At 39.8% G+C, this 23513-nt stretch overlaps 1 protein-coding gene across 1 annotated transcript in view; it reads right to left on the minus strand.

Moving 5' to 3' along the window:
• Positions 1 to 8247: 8247 nt before the first annotated feature.
• Positions 8248 to 23513, minus strand: part of PAXBP1 (PAX3 and PAX7 binding protein 1) — a 29270-nt gene continuing 14004 nt past the window's right edge. Inside the window, exons 8-18 of the mRNA XM_076353154.1 lie at positions 23385 to 23508; positions 20981 to 21080; positions 20408 to 20523; positions 17876 to 18075; positions 15721 to 15865; positions 15441 to 15562; positions 14607 to 14683; positions 14277 to 14343; positions 12523 to 12669; positions 11962 to 12116; positions 8248 to 9787 (exon numbers count right to left, since the gene is read on the minus strand). Of these exons, the coding sequence (XP_076209269.1) occupies positions 9670 to 9787; positions 11962 to 12116; positions 12523 to 12669; positions 14277 to 14343; positions 14607 to 14683; positions 15441 to 15562; positions 15721 to 15865; positions 17876 to 18075; positions 20408 to 20523; positions 20981 to 21080; positions 23385 to 23508 (1371 nt within the window). The 3' untranslated portion in view covers positions 8248 to 9669. The remainder of the gene's footprint in view (positions 9788 to 11961; positions 12117 to 12522; positions 12670 to 14276; positions 14344 to 14606; positions 14684 to 15440; positions 15563 to 15720; positions 15866 to 17875; positions 18076 to 20407; positions 20524 to 20980; positions 21081 to 23384; positions 23509 to 23513) is intronic.

Below are 23513 nucleotides of genomic sequence, written 5' to 3' on the forward strand. Positions count from 1 at the left end.
CCCGCCGTCCCTTCCGCATTGCGCCTCCCGCCACCGGAAGTCGGTAGAGGGCGTGAGGGGGCGGCAGCGCCGACAGCGGCGGGGGGTAGAGGAGGGGGGGAGGACTGGGGTCGCGGACCCGGCGTGAGGCGGGGCGCGAGGGCGGCCGTTAAGCGGCTGCCGGCCGGCCGCCCCGCGGGGAAGGGAGGGAGGGGCGGTTGATCGGCGGGACGCGCTGTGGCGGGAGGGGCGTGCGGGCAGGGAGGTGTTGGCCCGCGGGAGCAGCGACACCGGGCTGGGTGGAGGCTTTGCCGGAGCCGGGTTCCTGTGAGCGGCATCCCTCCAGTAGGCCCCGTCGGGGGCACGTTGAACCAGAGCACTGAGCGTTGGGCAAGCCCTGCTGTCGGGGTGGAGTTCAGCCTGAGGAAACCTGGCCCCTTAGGGAAAAATAAGAAGAGAGCCCTTAGAAGAAGTTCTCCTTTCGTGTTGTCTTACGGCAATGCTGGATTGCAGGCTTCAAAGTTGAAAAATGTGCTATGGCTGCGCTGTGAGGCTATGTTAAAACACAGCCCCGGTCCCGGTGGTGTATCTATTACAGGTGCAGCAGGGAGAAAAATCTTAGGGATAGATAGATAGATAGAAACTGAAAAACCTCGCTGCGCAAAATGTGTGATGGGCATAGAAGCTGTCAGTGCAGATGCTCACAAAGTGCCTCGGGTCAGACGGGAGCACCGAATCACGGCTAAAGCCTGCCTCTTCCTGACAGGCTTCAAAAGTTTTAGGGACAGACTATAAGCATCTCTTGGGAAATTTCCATTCAGCCTGTGCAGGCTGTAAGTGGAGGAGGAGTACCGCTTCACAGGAGGTTTACTGTGTTGTGTTGGTGATACATTGCAAGCTGCTGAGGAGACTACAGAAGGCGGGTTTGAGAGCTACGTGCTAAAATCAAGAGAGAAGTGGGCTTTGCTGCACTTCAGATAACACTGGGGCCAGGACGGCAGTTTGCGTGCAGAGCTGAAGTAGAAAAAACAAAGTCTGAAAAACTGTGGAGAAACTCTCTTCACTGAGACTATAATTTGAACTAAAGAATGTGCATAAGGGCAAGTGTGAGCAGTATAGCTACCGCCCGAGACAAGAACTGGGCCATCTTTGATTTTAGATTGTAGAATTTCTTCCCGCTACCGTATCGTCCAAGACCAATTCCCATTACGAAGGGTAAAAATTAAAAATGGAAAGACCTTTTTTGTTTCTTATAAACCTTATATTGAAACACAAAAAGTTATGTTTGATACATATTCCCTGAATAGCTCTGGTCTATTCTAAAGAACTAGTTGATTGTATACATAATCTTTTGATATTTAAGTATGGTCTTATTCCACATACCTACCATAGGCTAAGTACCAGTTGAGTGGAGTACACTGGTGGGAGAGAACACGGGGCAAATATTTGTGATGTAAAATACAGTGTAAGTAATCTTTGTGTATTTTTAGCTGGCCAACTTCCTACACACATTGTGACAACCCCAGTGAAAATGTTCTATAGATAAATAGAAGTACGATATTTTAAAAGACTATTTAAAGATAAGTTTCAGGGGGTTTGAAGTTACTAGAATGCATAATTGCTAACAGCTTATTACAGCTTATGCTGTTTCTCACTTGCTCATGGTAGAAGCTCACATGTAATCGAACTACCTCTAGCATAGCGTCAAAAAGAAACTCATGAAACTTTTTTACTATTGAGAATGTAAAAATAGAAGAATGACAATGTGGCTGCTGTGGAAGCAAAGCAAGTGTGTCCTGGTTTTATCCATGCATAAAGATCACTAACAGGGACAGCAATTTAAAGGTTGTTTTACAAGGTACACCCAAGGCTAAAATGATATATACTTGTAGCGTAAAACAATTGATGTATCAAGTTTATTCACATTTTTTTCAGCAGATGAAATAGATTCAGATGGCATGTTTGGTTGTTTTCTTATGAATGTGTATATTTTGCCTCAGGGTAATATGATTTTTTTCTGATAGCTAATCATTATTATGCAGTTGAAAATGGACTACTCCATTATTTGCTTAGTGACTTTTCAAAACATCAGAGAAGTGCATCAGTTGAAAATAGAATCATAGAATCACCGAATGGTTTGGGTTGGAAGGGACCTTCAGAGATCATCTGGTCCAACCACCCCTGCCATGGGCAGGGACATATTCCACTGGATCAGGTTGCTCAAAGCCCTGTCCAACCTGACCTTGAACACTTCCAATGATGGGGCACCCACATCTTCTCTGGGCAACCTGTGCCAGTGTCTCACCACCCTCATCGTAAAGAATTTCTTCCTTATGTCCAATCTAAACTCACCCTCTTTCAGTTTAAAACCGTTACCCCTTGTTCTGTCGCTACAGATCCTGGTAAAAAGTCTCTCTCCATCTTTCTTACAAGCCCCTTTTATGTACTGAAGGGCTGCAATAAGGTCTCCCTGGAGCCTTGTCTTCTCCAGGCTGAACAACCCCACCTCTCTCAGCCTTTCTTCATAGGAGAGGAGTTCCAGCCTTCCCAAATGGGAGACCCCCATCTTTGTGGCCCTCCTCTGGACCCGCTGTAACAGGTCCATGTCTATCTTGTGCTGGAGGCCCCAGAGCTGGATGCGGTACTCCAGGTGGGGTCTCACGGAGTGGAGCAGAGGGGGAGAATCGCCTCCCTCCATCTGCTGGCCACACTTCTTTTGATGCGGCCCCCGATACAACTGGCTTTCTGGGCTGCAAGTGCACATTGCTGGCTCATGTCCAATTTTTCATCCACCCGTATCAGTTTACATCAGCTGAGAATGTAAAAAACATATTGCTATCCAATAGTGGGAGCCTTGATAAAGCTATTATTAACTTCAGAAAATACTGCTGTTTATAAGTTAATGGAAAATGGAATGAATATTTGATTCTAACTAATCGCCAATGTAATATACCGCATAATATAGCAAAGCACGTTACAAACAAAGTTTAATTTGTTCTTCAATTTTGTGTAATAAAAGGGTTTGGTAATTTTTCCCCACCTGCCAACTGAATTTCAGAATCTCACCAACCTTAAATATATGGAAATGTTGAGACATACCTCTGTTACTGGAGATCAAGGAGCAGAGAGGAGGTAGAGGAGTCGGGAATGAAGAAGTGAAGTTGAGCCTGGGATAAAGGGGCGGAGGGGGGAAGGTGTTGTGTTAATTGTCTTTGTTTCTTGGTATCCAAATCTATTTTAATTGGCAACAAATTAAATTAATTCCCCAAGTCAAGTCTGTTTCCCATGATGATAATTGTTAAGTGATCTCCCCATCTTTATCTTGACCCATGAGCTTTTTCACCCTATTTTCTCACCCTGTCAACACAACACCTTCCCCCCTCCGCCCCTTTATCCCAGGCTCAACTTCACTTCTTCATTCCCGACTCCTCTACCTCCTCTCTGCTCCTTGATCTCCAGTAACAGAGGTATGTCTCAACATTTCCATATATTTAAGGTTGGTGAGATTCTGAAAGATAAAGATGGGGAGATCACTTAACAATTACCATCATGGGAAACAGACTTGACTTGGGGAATTAATATAATTTGTTGCCCCCCTCCGCCCCTTTATCCCAGGCTCAACTTCACTTCTTCATTCCCGACTCCTCTACCTCCTCTCTGCTCCTTGATCTCCAGTAACAGTCCAAGGTCAACCCACCGTGACTTCACTGGGCTTCAGAGCAGAGCCTATTTAAAACTTCTTTGCTGTCTGAAAGCAGAGTTGGCTCAAGGCTTCTCAGCGACCTAGGCAACGTTTACTCTTGGTATCAAAAAGGTGAGGAAGCCCAGGGCCACGCTGCATCCGTCACAGGGAAGATGGATGCAAAGACAGAATTAGGGTGCCTGAAAGGGGAAGAGGAAGGTTTCTGGGCCTGCAGATCCTGCTGCAAAACTGGGAGGAGGAGTGCAAAAAACAGCAACGGCAAAAAATGGGGAGAGAGCGAGCCTCAGCCTTAGCAGTATCAGCAGCTTCACACACCCCACCTCTCCCCTTGGCAGCAGCAGCAGCCCAGGGCTGCCAGGCACTGGCACGTGCACCACTGGCAGCGAGGCCGGCGACTGTTTTACCCCTTCCGCTAAGTGTTCAAACCACCATTTTCTCAGCGACATCTGTGGTGCTGTACTTCACTAAATTGGCACACCAACAGCAAATAAATGAAAGTTCTGAAATTATATTTAGTTTGCATATCTTTCCTGGCACTTATCCTTACAGATGCAGGTTCTCTGAACTGCTAGCTCCTTGAGGTAGTAACCATGTGTGTACATTATAATTTTAGCATCTTTAGTTCAATGAATGTCTTATCCTGGTTGGAGCTTTTGGGTAAGACGGCAGTATGTAATTTAAGTGCAATACAATTATTTTAAGCCACATGTCCCCCGGGTGCGTGAGGCCCATAGTCACACAACCTACATCCCACTTAATGTTTTCTTTTAGCTAGGCATCACAAAGGTCTTAAGACAGTAAATAGACAATACTCAAGAACTTGTATGAAGTGTAGGCTATGAAAATTTGGGCTTAAGCATGTAAGAAAAATACTACACCAAATCTTGGAGATGCATCTGTGCTTCACTCCAAGTCTTTGCTCTATGAAACATTTAACTATGCACATAAAGCACAGAAGTAATGTGAGTGGAGTCAATGGGACGGTTCACATATTTGAACAAAACCATACGCTTAAGTCATTGTTTGGAGCAGAGCCTTAAATTACAGGCCCTTGTATTATTAAGTTTATCTCCATGCAATTGTTTTATCCCCATTCATTTATTTCTGCATTTTTAGGGCAAGAGTTTTAGTTATATGCAGAAATTAAGTACTCTCGGACAAAAAATCCTACATTATTTCATGGTGCAGACAGACTAACTCAACTGACAATTGTAAGGCTACCCAAGTTTTATGTTTGGAGTCCCACACGGAGGGCAAAACCGCTCAACTCTGATCCATCCTGTTGGTTGTCTGCGAGTTTCTCAAAAAACCGCAACCACCCTCCCTCCTTGCAACAACCACTTTTGAAGCCTCCTCGGAGTTCCCTTTTCTGTACACGCCACTACTAACTCTTGCAGGAATGGTTTGCTTGTGACTTCACAGGTGAAGCCTAATGGGCAGATCACAGGTGTTGTTATTTCCTTTTAGAGCACTGATCACAGGACATTTAATTTTCACTGGGCCTAAGATGACAGGGATACTGCTTTTAAGCACTGCCACGCGTAAGAGGGCAGTTCAGCCTGTTAAAACAAACCTCACCAAGTTTCTCATTCTACCAAAGCTGTACACGACGTCAAAACTGCAGATGCATATCCCCTCCCCCGGTATATATATTTAGGGTTCTTTCTAAAAAAATGCCTTTTTTTTTAGAGTAACTTAGGGAGAACCGAAAGCGGAACCACCAATGAGCAAACTTTTGCAGAAAATGAGATGTATCTGAGGGGAGGAGAAAGAGGAATCGTGGCTCCCTGTATCTGCACAATTTTTCCTCAAACTTCTCCGTTTCACCTTTCAGATTTCATTTTGTTTTCCTTTATAGCAAAAGACAAGGTTTTCCATTTGCTATTGGTGACCTTTAGGGTAAAGGTAATTCTGTAATAACTGTAATCATACATAACTGTATAACAATATAATTATAATTAACTAACTAATAATTCTGTAATGTATTATCCTATTCATAAAACTGCCAGTGACTGACAATTTTACACGCAATTTTTTCTTACATGTTCTCCATCTTTCCTTTCCCTGAGCAACGCTAACTGCTAAAGAGGATATTGGACTTTTCTCAAGAGTCCCCGTAGAGTTCTGAGCAGAAATAAGATTGCCATGTCACTTAATGTGTTAGTACCTTCTCACGTGGGATTTCATCATCGTCTAGGACATCAGACTCTTAACATGTTATAATTATTCGTTAATTTTGGTAGTGAACCATGAGATACACGCGGTGAACTCTGGGAGAATAACGTTAAAGCAGTTGTCCTCAGATTATACCTCAACCGAGCAGCAGTGGTGTAACATTGTTTAAAGATCATTGCATAAAGTATGACCACTTTGCTACTAGCATTTACTTTGCATCAATAAATGAGATACAGGTGAAGTGGTAGAAAGGAAAGTGGTTACTTTGTTTATAAATAAATTTGGGTAACATAAAGCCTTTAAGTGCCTATACAATTCTAACCATTTATACATAGGAAAGGCACCACATTGCCCAAAATGAGAAGTTAGATGACTTATGACCCATAAGTATACTTTGCTGCAAATTTCTTCATGTTATTGTTCTCCAAATGTGGCATTGTGCGGGGATAGAAAGGAGAAACTCCTCAAGCGTGCCAGGGCTTAGACACCATAGCCCCATGGTGTCACTGTAGGAGAGGGAGGACGGGCTAAGTGTGATATGAACAGCTGGTCTTCCACAGCAGTTAATTAGGAAAATGACTACAGGCTATCTTCAAAAAAGATTCTCTGTAGCTATAATTTGTAATGAGGTTACAAGGAGGAGACATTATCTTCATTCCCTCCCTTACAGTCCTAGTCACAATCCGAATTGGAGCACAATGCCTGTATTTTTAATAATAAATGTCTTGAGCTTTGCTGCTCCACTAGTCTGGAGCTCCGTTAGTGGCGCGTACACCTACTGAAACTGCAGTTACAAACCTGCATTTAAGTTTTGTAGTGTTATATATATACATATACACAGTGTTAGAAGAAAAGCGAAGTTTGAGATGATAGCCGACGGCTTGAACCTATAGCTTTTCTCCTCCCTGAGCTACAGCCAGGGAGAGAGTGAGGGAATGACTCATTACAAGTGATCTTCCCAGAGAGGCAGTACCGGGTGTGAATAAACATGATTTCCAAGACAAATCCGGCTACCGTTGTTTTATTAGCCCAGCCCAGCACGCCACCACCACAGGGAGATGGGGCGGACAGCAGAGCAAGGCTGAAGAGGGCTTTCAGAGCAGGTGATTACCGTTGGCCGCCTTTTGTGAAGGGGCCGCCTTTTTCGACAGAGGCACCCGGCACCAAAAGAGAACAGACGGCTCCAACCCTTTTCCTGCACTCTCCAGCTTTATTACCCCCAGTGTTTGGAAAGTTTCGTAATTGAAAATCCAAGCTGACACCTCCTGGTCAAGTACTTTCCTTATTTTCCAGCACTGAAATCTTTGAATCTGCCACCTGGTGACTTCAATATTAGACGGCAGTCAAAATTCTGGATGTAGGAAAAACCAATGAAAAGCTTTGGCAATTGGGGTTGTTAGTGATTCTGAATGAATTTGACAGTACACAACGCGCACTTATGTTAATACATTCAGAGAGGAGAGGCTTCTAAATTTTTGCAACTGTTTCAGTAATTTCCAAGTAGAAATAAAGTACATTTCCACCCCTGCAGTAATATTAGCTGTTTACATTCATTTGCAAACAGTAACACTAACTATCCGGTTGGACAACCGACCTCTAGGTCTTAGAGCTGCTTGAGCGTATTTCATTCTGTCCACAGAATATACCTTCCCCCCCCCCCCCCAATCACAGGTGTAAGGGCAGCAGCTATTCTGAATACCAGCAGTAGTTTTGCTGTGCCATAAAAGCCTGTGTTAAAGACTTTATCCTAAAGCCAGGAAGTTAACCTTCACTGAGCTTTATACTGCAGGGGCTAGACCAGAAAGTGTAGCCAAACTAGACTGTGCGAAAGGTGTCTGACTATGCATCCTCACCCCTGGAGATCCTGTGACTAGAAGGCAGGCATGCGTTAAGATGCAGCGAAGTCTCTGTTCAGTATTGTTCCTCCTCGTAAAAAAAATTAAAAATCTCATTTTGCATATTTCTGATTACCCCCTCCCTCAACCAAACATTCTACAACTTTGAATCTCTGACGATTAAGTCACTGGAGTATAAATACTCTTTTAGAAACGTTGGCAGCGTGGATTATTTGTCCTCTTCAGTCTAATGAAACAGTAAAATCAGTAAAATTTTAAGCACAGAAAAGGTCACATCTGTCACTATTAAATCATGTAACTACCAGCACGATAATCTTTCAAAATATCTTAACTACTCTTTATGTAGGTATATGAATTCCAGTGTTTATCCTATTGCTTTTTCAAAGTAAAGACACACTTGTTCTCTCCAAAAATCCACCTTCTAAGGACCATTTTTTTTCTCTGACATACTGAAATAGAGTCAGCCAGCATGCGTATCATTTCCTTTACCACCTTCCTAAAGGAATAAAGCTTACCAAGTTGCACTGCAACAGCTCCTTGACAGACGAGTTTATTGAAACAATTTTTAAAAGCAGGTATTTCTGAATGTACTCCATCAATCCCAACAGTTCAGAAAAACAACTGTTCAGTGTCCAAATGAAGTCTGCATGTTACAAATTGTACATTTTTAATATACTCATTTATACCACATGACATGAGCATAAAATACAATGATTTCTTATGTTATTCAGTATGCCAATTTATTGCTGCAGTTCCCCGAAAAAGTAGGGCACATCTGGAAATAGCTCTTAATCCAAGGCTATTACAGCTGTTCCCACGCCTTGGACCCCAAGATCAAGTCACTATCGTTCCAATGTAAACCACCAGGTTTTTAAAGTGTTTTCTTTTTAATTTACATGTAAATTAAATGCTTCTTTTGCAAGACTATTCTTAGATGGTATTTAGTGGGAAGTGTAACATTTGAATATTTACTACAACATAAATACTTCAAATCATAGGATATAAAATTTTCTTCACCTTCATTTTGCTTGACATCTTTAGCAATACCAATCAGAACAAACAGGTTCCATGTATGAAGTTACAAAAAAACAGCAAAAAAAAAACCCCAAACAAAAACCCCAAAAAGACACAAACAGTGAATTTAACCAACTTGCACAAGGAACGAGGGTCTACAGTTCATGGGTAAACTCTTACTCCTACAAAATGAAAGGTGTTTGGGGCTTAGGAAGTGCTGTCATGTACACTTGCACAATCATCACAAGTTCTCATTGTACGCCTGTATTAAAAAAAATAATTAAGCATTGATTTGGGTTTTCCTTTCTGTTTTGGTTCTAAGAACAGTCTCAAGAGCTCCATATTCTGAATGCAAATAATTTTTTAGCTATTCCAATTTGAGTACAGCACAGCTGCTTTTTAAAGGTCAGGTTCCATTTGAAAGCATCTCTACTCTTTAGCTCAAATGATTTTCACATATTTGAATGTTTTGCCAGCCCTTTTGACCAATAATATGATCATCTTAATGTCAAAGTAAGTATTTTTTTAGCAAATGAAAAGCTTATTCCAACAGTAAAAGATCACTATATCCAGTGTGAAAGCAACACGGTGGTATAAATATACGCATACATTGTATTACACATAATATTACACACATTCCAGTTAACCATGGAACAATTAACAGGAGCAGGTGACTACTAATCATGGGTACAAAGTATTTTTGTAAACAAGATTTTGAGAAACTTTAAGGAAAATCTGATTTCTGGAAAGATGACAATCTTGGGATTCCATTTTTGTTTTCAAAGAAGTCAAATTTTTTTTTTTTTTAAGGATGCTGTATATAAGAATGCACTTTGTATTAAAACAAAGATCAATACTTTACAAGTTTAAGAAACTTTACATATGTACATAAATTACACATCAGGAATGGTTTTAAAGCTCAAAATGAGTTGTTGGAAAAGTCTATTTTCCTTCTATTAAAATCTTTAACTCTTTTACGTTGTGATCATTTGCAACTGTCACAGCATGATCCAGCGCTCGGATACTTGCTAGAAGCTTTATGACCTGCTTTATGTGCTCCCTAAAGAGGAGGAAGGAGAAGTCAATACAGGAATGGAACAATCAAGTACAAGTATTAATATTTCAACAGAAGACTACGTTGTGAATCCATATAGCAAATCAGTTTCAGGTAACTTCACATCACCTTCTCCTCCACTTGCCTAGTCTGATAAAATAAGTTGGTTATCAGCTTTGTACTGAGATTGAAAAAAATTATTTTCGAAGTAGGAAATAATCATACAATATGGTTTAACACTAGATGCAGTATAATCTCAAGAAAAAGCCTCGGATTACTTACGGTACCGTGCAGTGAGTCACAGCTCCCTTGGTAACTAACGTTTAAGCCAAAAAAAAAAAAAAAACCATCAAGGCAGCAAGTATGCTTTAATGCATGCCTTAAAAAGGTATAAAGCTTGCCACCAACGAACTGCATGCCAATTCAGGTCAATCTAGGAAGCTCAGAGTGAACGAACTGCTCGGAGGACTGTACTACTTCAGCTGTCAAGAACAATTCTCGTATCTTGCTAGGAGGATGGACATGAAATTTAGACCAGTGTCACAAAAAATACTAGAAGTTCAAAATTAGTCTTAAAAATGAACCTAGCCGATCTGTGAAAAAGCATCCAACATGTGGAAAACTAGCACCAACAGACATAGGTAAAGATACAATTCCCTCTCGGCAGAAATTAATGCATTTTTGTTTCAAACAACTGCACCAGGTTTTATATGAAAAGACATGACATTCTTCAGTTATAAAAAGTAGTATTTCTGCTGCAGACATTTTATCTGCTTAATGGGGGCAACGGCAACAGATTTGTTAAATGCCGGGAAAAAGCAGGAAGACGGAAGATAGAAATTAAATTAGAGCTCACTGTGAAAAAAAGGATTAATCGGACGTTTCTCTTCCAATACAAAGTTTTACCAAGTTATCATTTCAGCTGGTAAAGAAAGTTCTTTCAAATTCAGAAACAGGCTACCAAAAGAGAGCAAGTTTAATCTCCACTGGATTCTCTCTCAGCTCCTTCATTTCAATTCCAGTATCGTGCTAGGCTAGGCGTTTTGGTTTTAGAAAGGAAGGAGTAACAAGTCTATTTTGAATTTGAATCATGGGGAAATTTAAAATGGTATGTGACACTACTATTATACTTTGGACACAAAGTTCTGAGGCATAACCTGAGAGTGGATAAAAAGCTGTTTGAGCACAACCCAGCGTGGCACAAAGCTCGGTGTTCTCTGAAAACGAGATGATTCATATGCCGCAGCCAAAAGTGACTCTAAAGACAGAAAAGTGTCTAATAACCAACATGGTAACTGGAAAAAAAATTGATACCAGAAAAAACCCGAACCTCTTAACCAAGATTTTTCTGCTACGGTTTAAGGGAAACATCTGTCTACGTTTCAGTGCCATGCATAAGATCAAAAAGGGAGAAGGATCTAATCCCCTGGAGAGCCTCAAGAATTGAAGAGTAACTCAACAATGGCTCAAGCAAGTTCAGCTATCGAGAATGACTAATGCAGGTAGCAAGGGGGTTCGTCTTTCCAAGTTTTAGTTTGCTGGAACAACGGAACCATTGGCCTGAAACCCTCTCCTCCTCATGCAACAGCACAGGAATAAACAATCTTCCAGTCTTGTTATATTCCTGCGTATCAGTGCAACAATTTGGTTTTTAAGTTCATCATTGCTTAAAATGATACACCCACAGCATTTCAGGTTACTTGGCCAGCAGTAACATTCATGCATCTAATCCGGACTTTTAATTATGCTGGTTATCAGATACAAGTAAACTGACTCTTCGATCTAGGGGAAAACAGGTTCATCTAGTTGGTTGTGTAAATAAAGTCAGAACTTTTGTACCATATACAAAAGCACGGTTTGTAATTTAGAAGCCATTATGCAGGAATCTGCAACAGGCTCACAAGGTGGAAAGATCCAAAACCAGTAACTACAAAATTTGCCAGAATCAGTGACGCTAAGCAGTAGTGCAGAATATATTATGAATGTTTAAAGATTTCCAGCAGCTGCTGTTTCCAGACACCTTAAAAATCTCCCCATCTACCACACCGTAACATTTTTTAAGTTTGAAGAAGTTTCAAAAGACATGCAGCAGTATGGAGATATTTACCCGTGGTTGCATGCATCAGCAAAATAACACAAAGCACAAGAATTGCAACTGCATTAACTCAAAAGCCAGTTACCTCGCGTTTCTTTTCTCTACATCAGAGCAACCAATGCTGTTTCTATAAATTGTATCAGCCAGATGAACAAGGTATCTACAGAAGTTTTCTAGCTGAGAAATAGTCTTGTCTCCTTTTAGATTAGCGAACCACTGTTTAGGAAAGCAAGCAATTACCTAGACACAACAGGAAAAAGAAAGTTAAACACAACGTAACAAAATTTTAAAAGCTATCTAACATGATTTGTGAAGTCTGCCAGGTAAGATTGCAGTGACAAGGCCCAACTGAGCGAAACAGTGAGAAACCTACCAAAAAAAAAATTTCCAAAATTCAAGCAGTAAAACACTGAAACCTACACTATACCTAAACTATCTACAGGTATGAGCCAGAGAGGGTTCTTTTTTTAGTTTGTGTATTAAAAAAAAAAAAAAAAAAAAAAAAAAATCTATTTTTCACTGACATCACAACTTTGAGATATTAAAGTCAAGATTTCATAGGTAACCTCAAGTTCTAACTACAGTTTTCCTTCAGTTGAAATTTGTGAATTACAAGTGATTTTAAACATTGTTTGATTTTACTTACACTTTGAGCTTTCTTAATGCTGTCCTCTCCATACTCAGAGTTTTGAAAAGCCATAAGAATATATCTGTTTAGCAGACCATCTATTGACAGTTCCTGGAGAGTTTTGTTTGAAAGGATTCCATACCACTGGAGAAAGTTTCCTAATAACTGAAAATACAACACAGGGAAAATAAGTATTTAAAAATGTACTGAAACCAGGAAGTTGATCAAACACTCTAGAGCCTCTTCAAATGCAACAGCATGGCCAAGGTAAGCAGTGGAAATACGCCTTCTGTTAGCTTCGAAACTATTCAGAATCCATAAAGTACCAGCCTAGAGGGTTACAAATTCTCATACAACCACTACCACCACCTCAACTTTGCTCATGTTTTGCGCAAGAAATCAGAAAAAAAAAGAATTAAAAAGTTTTAAGACATCTCGTTCTCAAAATTTGGTGTCAATGTCAAGCCAAGTGAGGCCCAGCATGTGCCATATGGGGGCGAATTCACAGCCCCCTTTGTCAATGAAATCCCCAGCTACGCTGTCAGCACACCCTGATTTCCAAGGCACGGTGACAGAAGAGACACGGACAGTGTCACAGGGGAGTGCTGGCTAAGCCAACTGTACAGCTGTTATTCCCCACTGGCGTACGGCCTGTGGAGAATCGCTGCCAGCCTCGTACCAACGAACGCAGCCAGCAGTTTACCGGTGAGGCAGATCATCAGGAAACAGTAAACGAGCGTTTGTCTCCCAGCTTCTATTTCTGCTCGTCCATGATGCTATAACTGACTTGCTAGCGTAAGAGAGCTGTATTTTTAACGCTTCCCTAAAATAAAACAGTGGTAACAGCACGCACACTTCTAAACTGCCCAGGCTCCGATAGATATTGCCAGAAGCAGGCAATTCCACTCTTAAGAGACACAAGCCCTAAATAAGCGATCTGTTTCACTTTTAACAACAGCATTTTAGTAAGTGAGCTTTATGCATTTTTTGCTCTAGAGAGCATTTAAGAAGTTGACTTTTATTTCAAAGTGAAAGAATTCAGCGCCAAATTTTTTAAGTAAATGAAGTGATTGCAAACCTATTCAGAATACAGTCTCCCTCACTGCTGCAATTTAAACAGAAAATTCCAGGTAAGAGTTCTGTTTGCGTGATCATGGAGATCAGCAGTTCAATCAACACGGGTCTCATACTTTACTTTCCTGTTTAGTTGGGAGTTAATTTTCTTCACAGCCTTTTATTGGACATAAACTACAACAGTCATAGCTTCTTACAGATCTTTGCAAACTCTATATTGCACATTCCACACACAGAGACACTTTCTTTCACATTCACTATCGTTTCAATTAAACTAGGATTACAAATGCTCTTAGACTTCACAAATAGCAGTGAGCTTTCCAAGAGGGGCCAAGTTATTTTCATGAAGATTCTCACACTATATATATATGCAAAAAACCCCAACAAACCAAGCTCTCTCACTCCCATGTAAGTGAAATAAAAGCAGCATATTTCATTCTGACAAGCGCAATGACATTAAAAAAACTGGGCTGAGTATGCTAAGTAAACCCACAACATACAAGTTAAAACGATGGTGCTTTCACTTGGCAGTCTTTTGAAGAGGGCACAGTGCATTATCAAAGACTAAGAATCCTAATTTAGAGTTCTTTCAAATAAAGTTAAAGCAATTTCCATCTACCATTTTCCACAAATTTGAAGAGGATTTTATTGCTACACTGTCTAGACCAAAGATTTACCAGATGTATTTACTGACTTACCTTAACAGAGGACCAAAACTGACGTTGGAAAAACAAATATGGACCAGAGTTCTTGTTTTCTAAGATGCTGGAAAGTAAGAGATTTCTTTAATGAGCAACCAAGACCACCTCTGTCTGGAGTTTGCTGGCTTCCTCCTTCCCACACACAGTTCATTTCTATAAACATTCCCTTCCATCCTGCTTGTCTTTGCTAAATCCTCACAGTATGGTAACGAAAGATCTCCTGTATCCAGCCAGTGAACCATACTGGGAAAAAACCCCTGTTAACTACGAATAGAAGACACCGACTTGCTAATAAAGGTCTAACACCATAGTTGAAAGCAAACTTACTTTTTTGGATATAAGGGCATGAATACATCATCATCTAGTGTTCTCCTCATTCTTAGCAACAATGCCTTTAAAAGCATCTGAAACAGATAAATTATTTTTTTAAAAGCGTCCAAAGCACTGCTTAGTAGTTAACCACTCAGAAATTGGTTTTCAAAGCAACAAAGAACATTTATGACCCTAACAGTAGAAGTCATACATACTTAAGCACACACATAAATAAAGTCTTAGAGAAGCCTATAATAATTAACAGAGCTGAAATTTGACACTTTCAATAAAAACTGAAGGCAATGGAATTACTTTATGGTTAAGCTTGGCTATACAATTAGCTTCTGTTAAGTCAGGGCTTTTGTCATTTTTAATCTTCTGGTAACTTCCCCACACACGTGCACTTTGGCCTATCTCCCATTATTCTAAAGGCAATGCATACATTGCATTAGCTACAGCACCTGAACTCATGACATCGGTTATCGTATTCAAAGGTAAGTAAATCAATCAAATTTCAAGGCAATACATTTGAAAAGGTTACAAAGATCTAAAAAAGAAAAGCCCAACTATTTGTAGCTGACCCTTAAAGCAAAACTGCAGACCAAGAAGTCTTAGTACATTTGGTATCTCTTTTTATCTCTAACATCTATTTTGGGGAGACTTCACTGAGTTCCTCCTCCTAATTTATCACCATACTTGACTCTCCATAACTAGTCTGCAGAGCATCAAATAATTGCAAAATTCTCTTTCTCGCTCCTCACTAAGCATGCTGTGTTCTCCGATACTGTGTATTAAAAATATATTCAAATTCCTTAACTTATGCAAGATATTTAAGAAAAAAGAACTTACTTGTGTATTTTTGTTTTCTGCATTCACCACTGAAGGATATCCATCTACTAGTTTCTGTACAATTGCCACCATTCTAGATGTTTGTGTCGTAGAAAAAGGATCCCATATATTTTCAGAAATCACTGTAAGGGATTAAGGAATTACTCCACTTTGCAAATACTCAAATACAGGTACTAAGACAGTCAGGCAATAATTTACAAAACAGTAAAATCTGAAAGCACAAACAAGCGTCAGCTTCCACACCCCCACCTTTTCCCCCATTTTCTTTCTAAGACTATACCTGTTAATTTAGGAAGAACAACTCTCTCTACAATGGTAGGCAATAGTGAAATATCAGCATCATCTTTCACTTGCTCCTGTTCTTCACAGCCATAAAATAGCAATGATTCAAACCACAACATAGTCTCAAAATCTCGACACTTGCCCTAATAAAAAAAAGAATTGAGGTTAGATTCCTAAACAGAGATTCAAAGTCAACACAATAAGAAAAAAAAGTATTATATATGCAAGTATGATACACTCACAAAACAGAACAAAACTACTTTAAAACAGTCTACCAAGTGTGCTAAGCAGGCAGGGTAAGCAGCAATCGAGCACAGTAACAACTCAAAAATCTAGTCCTTTTTGTCTACATGTCAGGTACTCATCCACACTAGAAATAATAATTAAAAAAAAAAGATACAGTGCCTCAAGACCAAACAGTCTCTTAACCTGGCACAAGGATGGGCAAATTACTTCACCTGCTTTGGCTCCCCTACTTCTGAAGCAGTGATACTACTTCCTTCAGGAACATAGACAAGCCCGATTCCTGAGAAGCGAAGAAAATGTTCTGCCTCTTTGCCTGGACGCTACTAACCATGCCATCACAGGTCAGATTAGTGCATACGGACAACCCAACCCAACCAAAACCTGAGAGGGGATGGGGAGCAAGGTCAATTTTCCATAAATCAGCCAAATAAACCAATTCACTCTACAACCACACAATCACTAGATCTAATGAAAGCGAGAATGGTGGAAGTACGACTGCTTTTTTTGGCAGCTGTTGCCCTACAGATTTTAACTTCTAATTACACCTGAGCCAAATAAAAGCCCACAGATTAGGGTACGAGTGAGAAGTATAGTTCATTTGTGCTGCATTATAAAGTTATGCTTCTGGATTAAACCCCTCTTTTTATGAATGCCTTATAATTTTTCTAACTTAATAAAATGCTTAACAGGACCAGTAACACGGAGTAGTGAAAACGATTAGATTTGAGAATTCTGTACCATGTCTCCAACTGACTTGAGCTTTGTTTTGCCAGCCTGGGAACCTACATAGAAGTAGCATGGCAGAAGGGAAAATGTACAAAAACAGTTTTAAATTCAGTGAGGACACCTTTCATAGATTTTCCCTCTTTTATTCAAATTAAATACTCTGCTCTCGGAAGACGACTCGTGCTTCCCTTCCTCTGCAATCAGAGCAGAGGCAAAAGATCCCCTTCCACAAATATTCTCTTAGTAGTTAAGAAAAAAACCACTTCTGAAAAAAGGAGATTCAGTCATTTGTGAGATAGGCTGACACATCTGCAGACGGTGCTGTAGATGAACTAAGTTTTGAAGGGAAGAGGACAATCTGCCTTATTAGCCTAGTTTCCTAAAAAAACCCCAAGCTTACGTAACTGCGCTCACTCTGTGGCTTGACCCACTCCCATTCCCCAGTAAAAGCCAACATGGCAGAAAAAAGTAAGTTCCTACCAATACTGTGAAAATAAGACCTGACTGCAGCAGAAATACCTCACAAGAGTTTCACTGGTAGGAAGAGCAGAGTGGGAGTCAAAAACTACCTGAACTGTTTGTCCTGATGGCTACTCATGTCAGCACGCATATGCAGGCTGGACAATGAACACGTGCCAGGGATACTGGGCTGCAACAATGCTGTCCTGCTTCTCCCACGGGCCCTACCTAATAACTGGGCAATGAGTACTATGAGGAAGACTTGGAAATTGCCAGCCCGAGTTCTACAGGGTATGAAGGTGTAGGTGAGAGAAAGAAAGATGTATAATGTAGAGACATAGGTTCTAAGTCAACATAAAAACAGCCTTCTTAGTTCCACTTCTGAAGAAACAACATCTCTAGAATCACAGTTTTCTCTTAAGTATTTTACAACCTAAATGTATTATTTAAGAAGCTGTTTGGCTTTTTAGTCTACACCACTCACTGAGAAGGTACTGGCATGTGCTGAATTGAACTCTGTCCTGCTGGGAACACAGAGGACAACAGTCCAGAAACTTCCCAGAAAAGCTTCACCCCAAGAGAGGTGCCCATTTTAAACTTCATGCCTAGAACACGCACTTATGAGAAGCATGCACCAAAGGCGCAATTTACTTTGCTCTGCAGAAGTGTGAAAGAACCACTGTATAGAAGCTTACGTAGAAGTTGCTTGCAGAGGACCTTACCTCCAAAGGAGTCCAGATAAGCAGCTGAAGTCTGATTAAAGGGTTAAACAGCTTTGGTAAACAGAGGCCAATATAAGCATCCTTATAAGAAGCAAAGTACTTTGAGCGCCAAGCTTCAAACTGTGACTTAATACAATCAATTGAGTAAAAGCTTTCCAAAACATCCTCGAAAACTTTGCTGGATTCTTTCAATATACGATCTGGTGGGGGAGAAAAAGAGTAGTAAGTTAATCACCTATTCCCTGTAATACCTCTTTCAAGATGGACTTTGATGCTCACTGGCATAAGCTAACTCCTATAAACAAAACCAAAAAAACATCACCTTTAAAAGTTCTGTTACTTCTACCTCAAATATACAAAGCGATAAAAACACAAGGACATGAGTACTCTCTGATATACTGTTTTATCACAGGTCTTGCTTTAAACATTTCATACGATGGTTTTCAGTTACCAGACATTGGACTGGTGATGTGTTGGGCTGTATTCAGTGTGGATCTAACTTCAAAGCTGGCCTTGCTCTGCATGGGAGTTTGGAACAGCTGATCTCCAGGTCCCTTCCAACCCAAATTATTCTACAACTTTGCTCATCCAGGTGCAAGTACAGGAGGGCATCTCAGATAAGCCAACTGAATCGGCACTTCAGACAGAGTGGGTCCTGGCAGACACCATGCTAAACTGCTGAACATTACATGGCTGTTAGCACTGGGCAACCATTACAATTCCTTAGCACCTTCCTTACATTTTTTTGTATTTACAGTACCAGTATTCTATGCAGTCCAAAACTTTTTCTCTAGATATTATTTTCCCTTCATCTTTTCTACTTCCCAGGGTTAGTTTCAGTTTAATCAGTCATTTTTGCTGCAGCTACTGTTTTAAATGTTCACTTACAGTAGTAACCTGTACACAACTAACATAACTAGTACACACAGCAGGTAGAGAGAGGGCTGAGGGAACATGAGATTATGTCACATAAACACACTTTTCACACTGGGATCAAGAAGAGATGCTATAAATAAAGTTAGCAGGTCCAAAGTGCATCCCTCTGTTCCATATAGCTCACTGCTGATTCTGGATTAACATGAGAGCTATGAATGATAAAAAAAAGCTTTAGAAATACTATGCTTACTCAGAAACTGATGAAACTCCTACAAAAGGCTTTTGTACACATAAAAATGCCAAGTTACAAAGAGCAATTCAGCCACACTGAATTTTTAATCTAGACCATTTAACTTAGCAAAGTTAATTATAGCACCTAACAACCCTAAACAGTTGCTTTGCTTATCAAAGAACTCTTCCTGCATCCACAATTTTGGCAAATCAGCCAGCAACTAAAGGTGTGGAAACTGTTTGCACTTCTGAAGGATCCAACTGCTAAGACAGTTCATCTAATTGCTTTTTTTAATATGTTCATACTTTGGGTCTCCACAACCACCTACAGCAATGACTTTGGCGTTTTTATTACGCTCTCTGTGGGGAGTGACTTGTTTACTTTAAACCTATCCTATCGCTTCATTTCATGCCCTGTAGCGCTCATACTGTGAAAAGTCGACATCGTTCTAGCCAAAGAGTCCAAAACTGTTTAATCCCTCTTCACATACAACATAAACAATTCTATATATGTGATCCTTGCTGCTCCCCTTCTCCACATTTCTTCTAATTTGATTAAATTCTCTTTAATCAGAGAGAATAATTTTACTCTGGTTCAAAATGAGAAGGTAACAGGATTACTACAGTGATGTTCTGCTTTCTTCGGTACTGGTTTCACAATAACCACTGGAATTGTTTTCCGTTTAACTGCTGCTGTAAAAGATGACTGTTCCATCAAACTATCCATACTCACCCAGATCTCGGGTTTCTTGCAGTTCTCCCAGTGCTTTAGAGGCATTAGCTTAACTGACAACCCCATTTATTGCATAATTAGGGTTATGCATAATTGTATAATAATGGTTACTTTAAGCAAACCATCATAAAACTGCAGATGTATTTCAAATCAAGTCAGTACCACAAGATTTTTCTGCAATGTTTGCATTCAACATTGTTTTCTGTCATCTGCAAAGTTTGCCAGGCTTTAACAAGAGTCTGCAAAACTTTAGTCATTGCATTTCTAGATGCTTACACAAAACTCCAGAAAATAATTCCTATCAAGCAAAAAAAGGTTTCTAAAGTACTGAGGTTTTCAGAATTTCATATGTAAAACAAACAGATATTTGAAGAATGATAAACCACATTACAAATTAGAAGGAAGACTTAGTATCCACTGAAGGTACAAAAGCTTACTGCTTGCCAGCAAAAGAACATTAGAGTTAAATAAAAAGACTCTCACTAAGGATGGGGTATTTAATTAGCTGCAAGCTGCACAACAGGTTGGTGAAAGAGACTGTTTTGGTCACGTTGATGATCCAGCAAGGAACAGTTCCTACACTTTCTCCGAAATACGGTGAAATATACGGACAGGGCTGCATTTGGATCAATTTTTTTTTTCTGCCGAATTTTCTGTATTTTGTTACATAAAGCTTCAGTAGCTTTTCTAACCTCGCTCCATGTTGAAGTTTGTAACATCTGTTGAAGTTTCCTCATCATCGCTGGAAAGGCCTTCAAGGTGATCTGCCATCTTCCCGGTTTGCTCTCTTGCTTGTCTACGACGAGCTCTGAAAAGAATCAGCAGTATAAACCAGCTATTACTTTCCCCCCCCTCCCCATATAATGAACAGACCCACCTAAGCTTGTCATAACTTTTAATGCAAGGAAATCCAGGTTGAAAAAAAACCTTTCACTATGTCACCACCTCAGACATTCCACTATGTTGCTGCCTCAAACAATGGAAGGAAGAGAAACCAGCAGAGACCATATAGATACGGAATGGGTTTACTATGCTTTCTTTTGGCGATTTTAAATCAGTATCATGTAACGGTGCCTTGTTTTGCACACTTGCATGATAAATTGGGATATATAAGAATACCCCTGCCCAGCATACCAGCTTAAGTGTTTTCTTCCCTTTGCAGGAAAGGAGCAAACACTGCTACTTACGTTAGTATGTCACACAGGACAATTGTATTCTGCAAGCAGGCAAAGACTCCGAATGGACAAGAGATCTCAGTACTCTACCTTCTAGCCTCTCTTTCTGCAGTCCGACGCTTCACTTGTTCTTGATAGATCACTCTGTCTCGTCCAAAAGATTCAAGATTTGGTGCCATCAGTGCTTTATCTGTAAAATTACATGGACGAAAATTAAAATGCTTATCTACGATTATATAAATGTGTTGCAGGCAGTTTCATAAGAGCCTTTTACCTACTTTAAACTAAGTGTAATTTGAAGTAGAAAGTCGAAGTTTTCAAAAAGATGCACCCAGAAGCCTGAATTTGCAAGTGTAGAGGTTAAAAGAGGAAGTAGTGGAGTTTGGAAAAATCTCCACTTAAATGTCAAATAGTTTTCACCATACTTCACTCTTGTCCCTCTCACAACAGTGCCTAACTATATAAAAGTCAACAGTTTTAACAGAAATTGCTTAAATTGAACATTCCAAGACAAAAAGTGCTCCTTACATAAACACATTCACCATGTATCTTTTGAAAAGAAAATGAACAAAAAGAAAGGCAGAGAAGAGTGACCAGAGTAGGAATATATGATATTTCAGAGTTCTAGTCGTAGTGTTTTCTAAGTTCATATGCTTCAGATTGCCTGAAGTTTAAAACACGTCAAAATCTACAGGAAAATAAAGCATCTTCCCTCCTCTTTTTAAGCTGCGATTCATTATAGATGTTCCTGACTATAGAAAACAACACAGCTAACCAGTGAAGCTGATCAGCAACCAGCAGGCAGACCCAAGAGTGTTTCCAGTTCATCCTTTTCAGGAAAATTTTTAAAAGTGGATTGAGCGTTAGCCAGTGATCAAGTCCACTCACTAAAATATAAACATCAAAATTTAAACAAAAGCCTACCCAAATTTCAGGAGTAAATTTACATGTTCTAACTAAATCTATTTACAAATCCGTCATTAAAAATATTAATGACGATCTACATCAGTATTCCAATTCTATACCAGCACTACTAAGAGCCTTAACATACAGATGAAGCCATCATTTGTCCAATTTTTTAAAATGTTATTTGAAGTCGAGCTACTTGTCTTTACGCAGAAGTAAAGCAAAAGTTGGCAGACAAACTTAAATTCACTTGTAGCCCCTTAGTGTTCTGACACTGTATGAAGAAAAGCAGATCGTCTATGTCCGCAACACACATCAAATCAAAGGCTGGCATCAATTCCTAGTTTCTGTGACAATTTGAGGGACAGAACTGAACTATTTCTAGACACACTGAAATTCATTCTCAAGACTCCCAGATACTAAATAAGATCTCTCTTTAAAACCCAGCCTTGACAATGACAACTGTTCCCAACCCACCATTAAATTCCAGTCTAAAATAATCCATTCTAAGCTTCTTTTAGGAAATATGTTTCTAGTACATTAGGTTTCTAGTTCTCACAACAGCATTTTCATGGTAAAACTGCAAGGCCTACATGTGATGCCTGGGGCTCCAAATAAAGTCCTAAAGGGAATATGTATGCTAACCACTCCATAAAGGAATGACCTAATGCTTTATCACCCTCAGTAACTTCTATCTAATGGTATTAACAAAATTTCATCTCTGGACACACTGTGACAGAATAGGAAATGGCTTTTATTATAGGATTTTAGGTCAGCAATAGGACAGACAAGCCATTTTTAAAAATGGGAAGCTCTCCAAAGCAGAAAGACGACTACTATTAATATGACATTTTACCCGTCGTTTAACATGCTGATTAAAACCTCCTCCAAGGAACATATATTTCCATCCAAGTTAACATTTATACTTTTGTAGAGTTTTACATGCTGAAGAGTAATCACCACAAGAAAACTCCTCAGTGAGGATCCCCCATCCACATGCTCACAGTAAGCAGGTATTTTAACTGGCTAATTTTAAGCTGTATTTCATATAGGGTCACTTTGTATTAGTCTGATTTTTAACAACGGCACCAATCTCTTCCAGTTCTTTAGCTTTACCAGTTAAGTGTCTGAAATGAAATACTTATGCTGCCTACAAAATAGAGCGTTAGATAAAAGTCAACTCTACCCCAGTGCTTCATGGCTTTGTACTGAGTTAACTGTAGATGTTACAGGAAATTTATAGATTCAAGAAGGTTTTTTTTTTTAAAAAAAAAGCCTTGACATAAAAGGAAAATCTGGAGTCACATGCTACCACTACTACCACTGCCACCACGCATACATTTTCAGTGCTAGGGAAGAGAAAATATAGTTAAGAGCAACAGAAAGGAGAGATGAAGTCAGAATTAGAGTGGCTTTGAGTTGAAAACAAAACAGATTAGAGAACTTTTATCTAAACTTGCTTGTACCTGTCTCAAGAGTAAGGATAAACTTTAAGACAGTCATACTTTAAACATTTACATTTAAATTAAGCCATACTAAGTAAACAAGGTTGTTTAATGAATAATAAAAACCTTCAAGATGGACTGACTTGAATGGCTTGAAAACTCCGAAGATTCATCTTTAATATCATCTTGTCGTCTTTGGACAAGGCGGGAAGCTCGCTGTTTGTACAGCTGGTGCATTGCGGATTCAAGTTCGTTAATCAGAGGCACCTGTA

This window comes from Aptenodytes patagonicus, chromosome 1 (genome assembly GCF_965638725.1).
Source record: "Aptenodytes patagonicus chromosome 1, bAptPat1.pri.cur, whole genome shotgun sequence".
Lineage (NCBI taxonomy): Eukaryota > Metazoa > Chordata > Aves > Sphenisciformes > Spheniscidae > Aptenodytes > Aptenodytes patagonicus.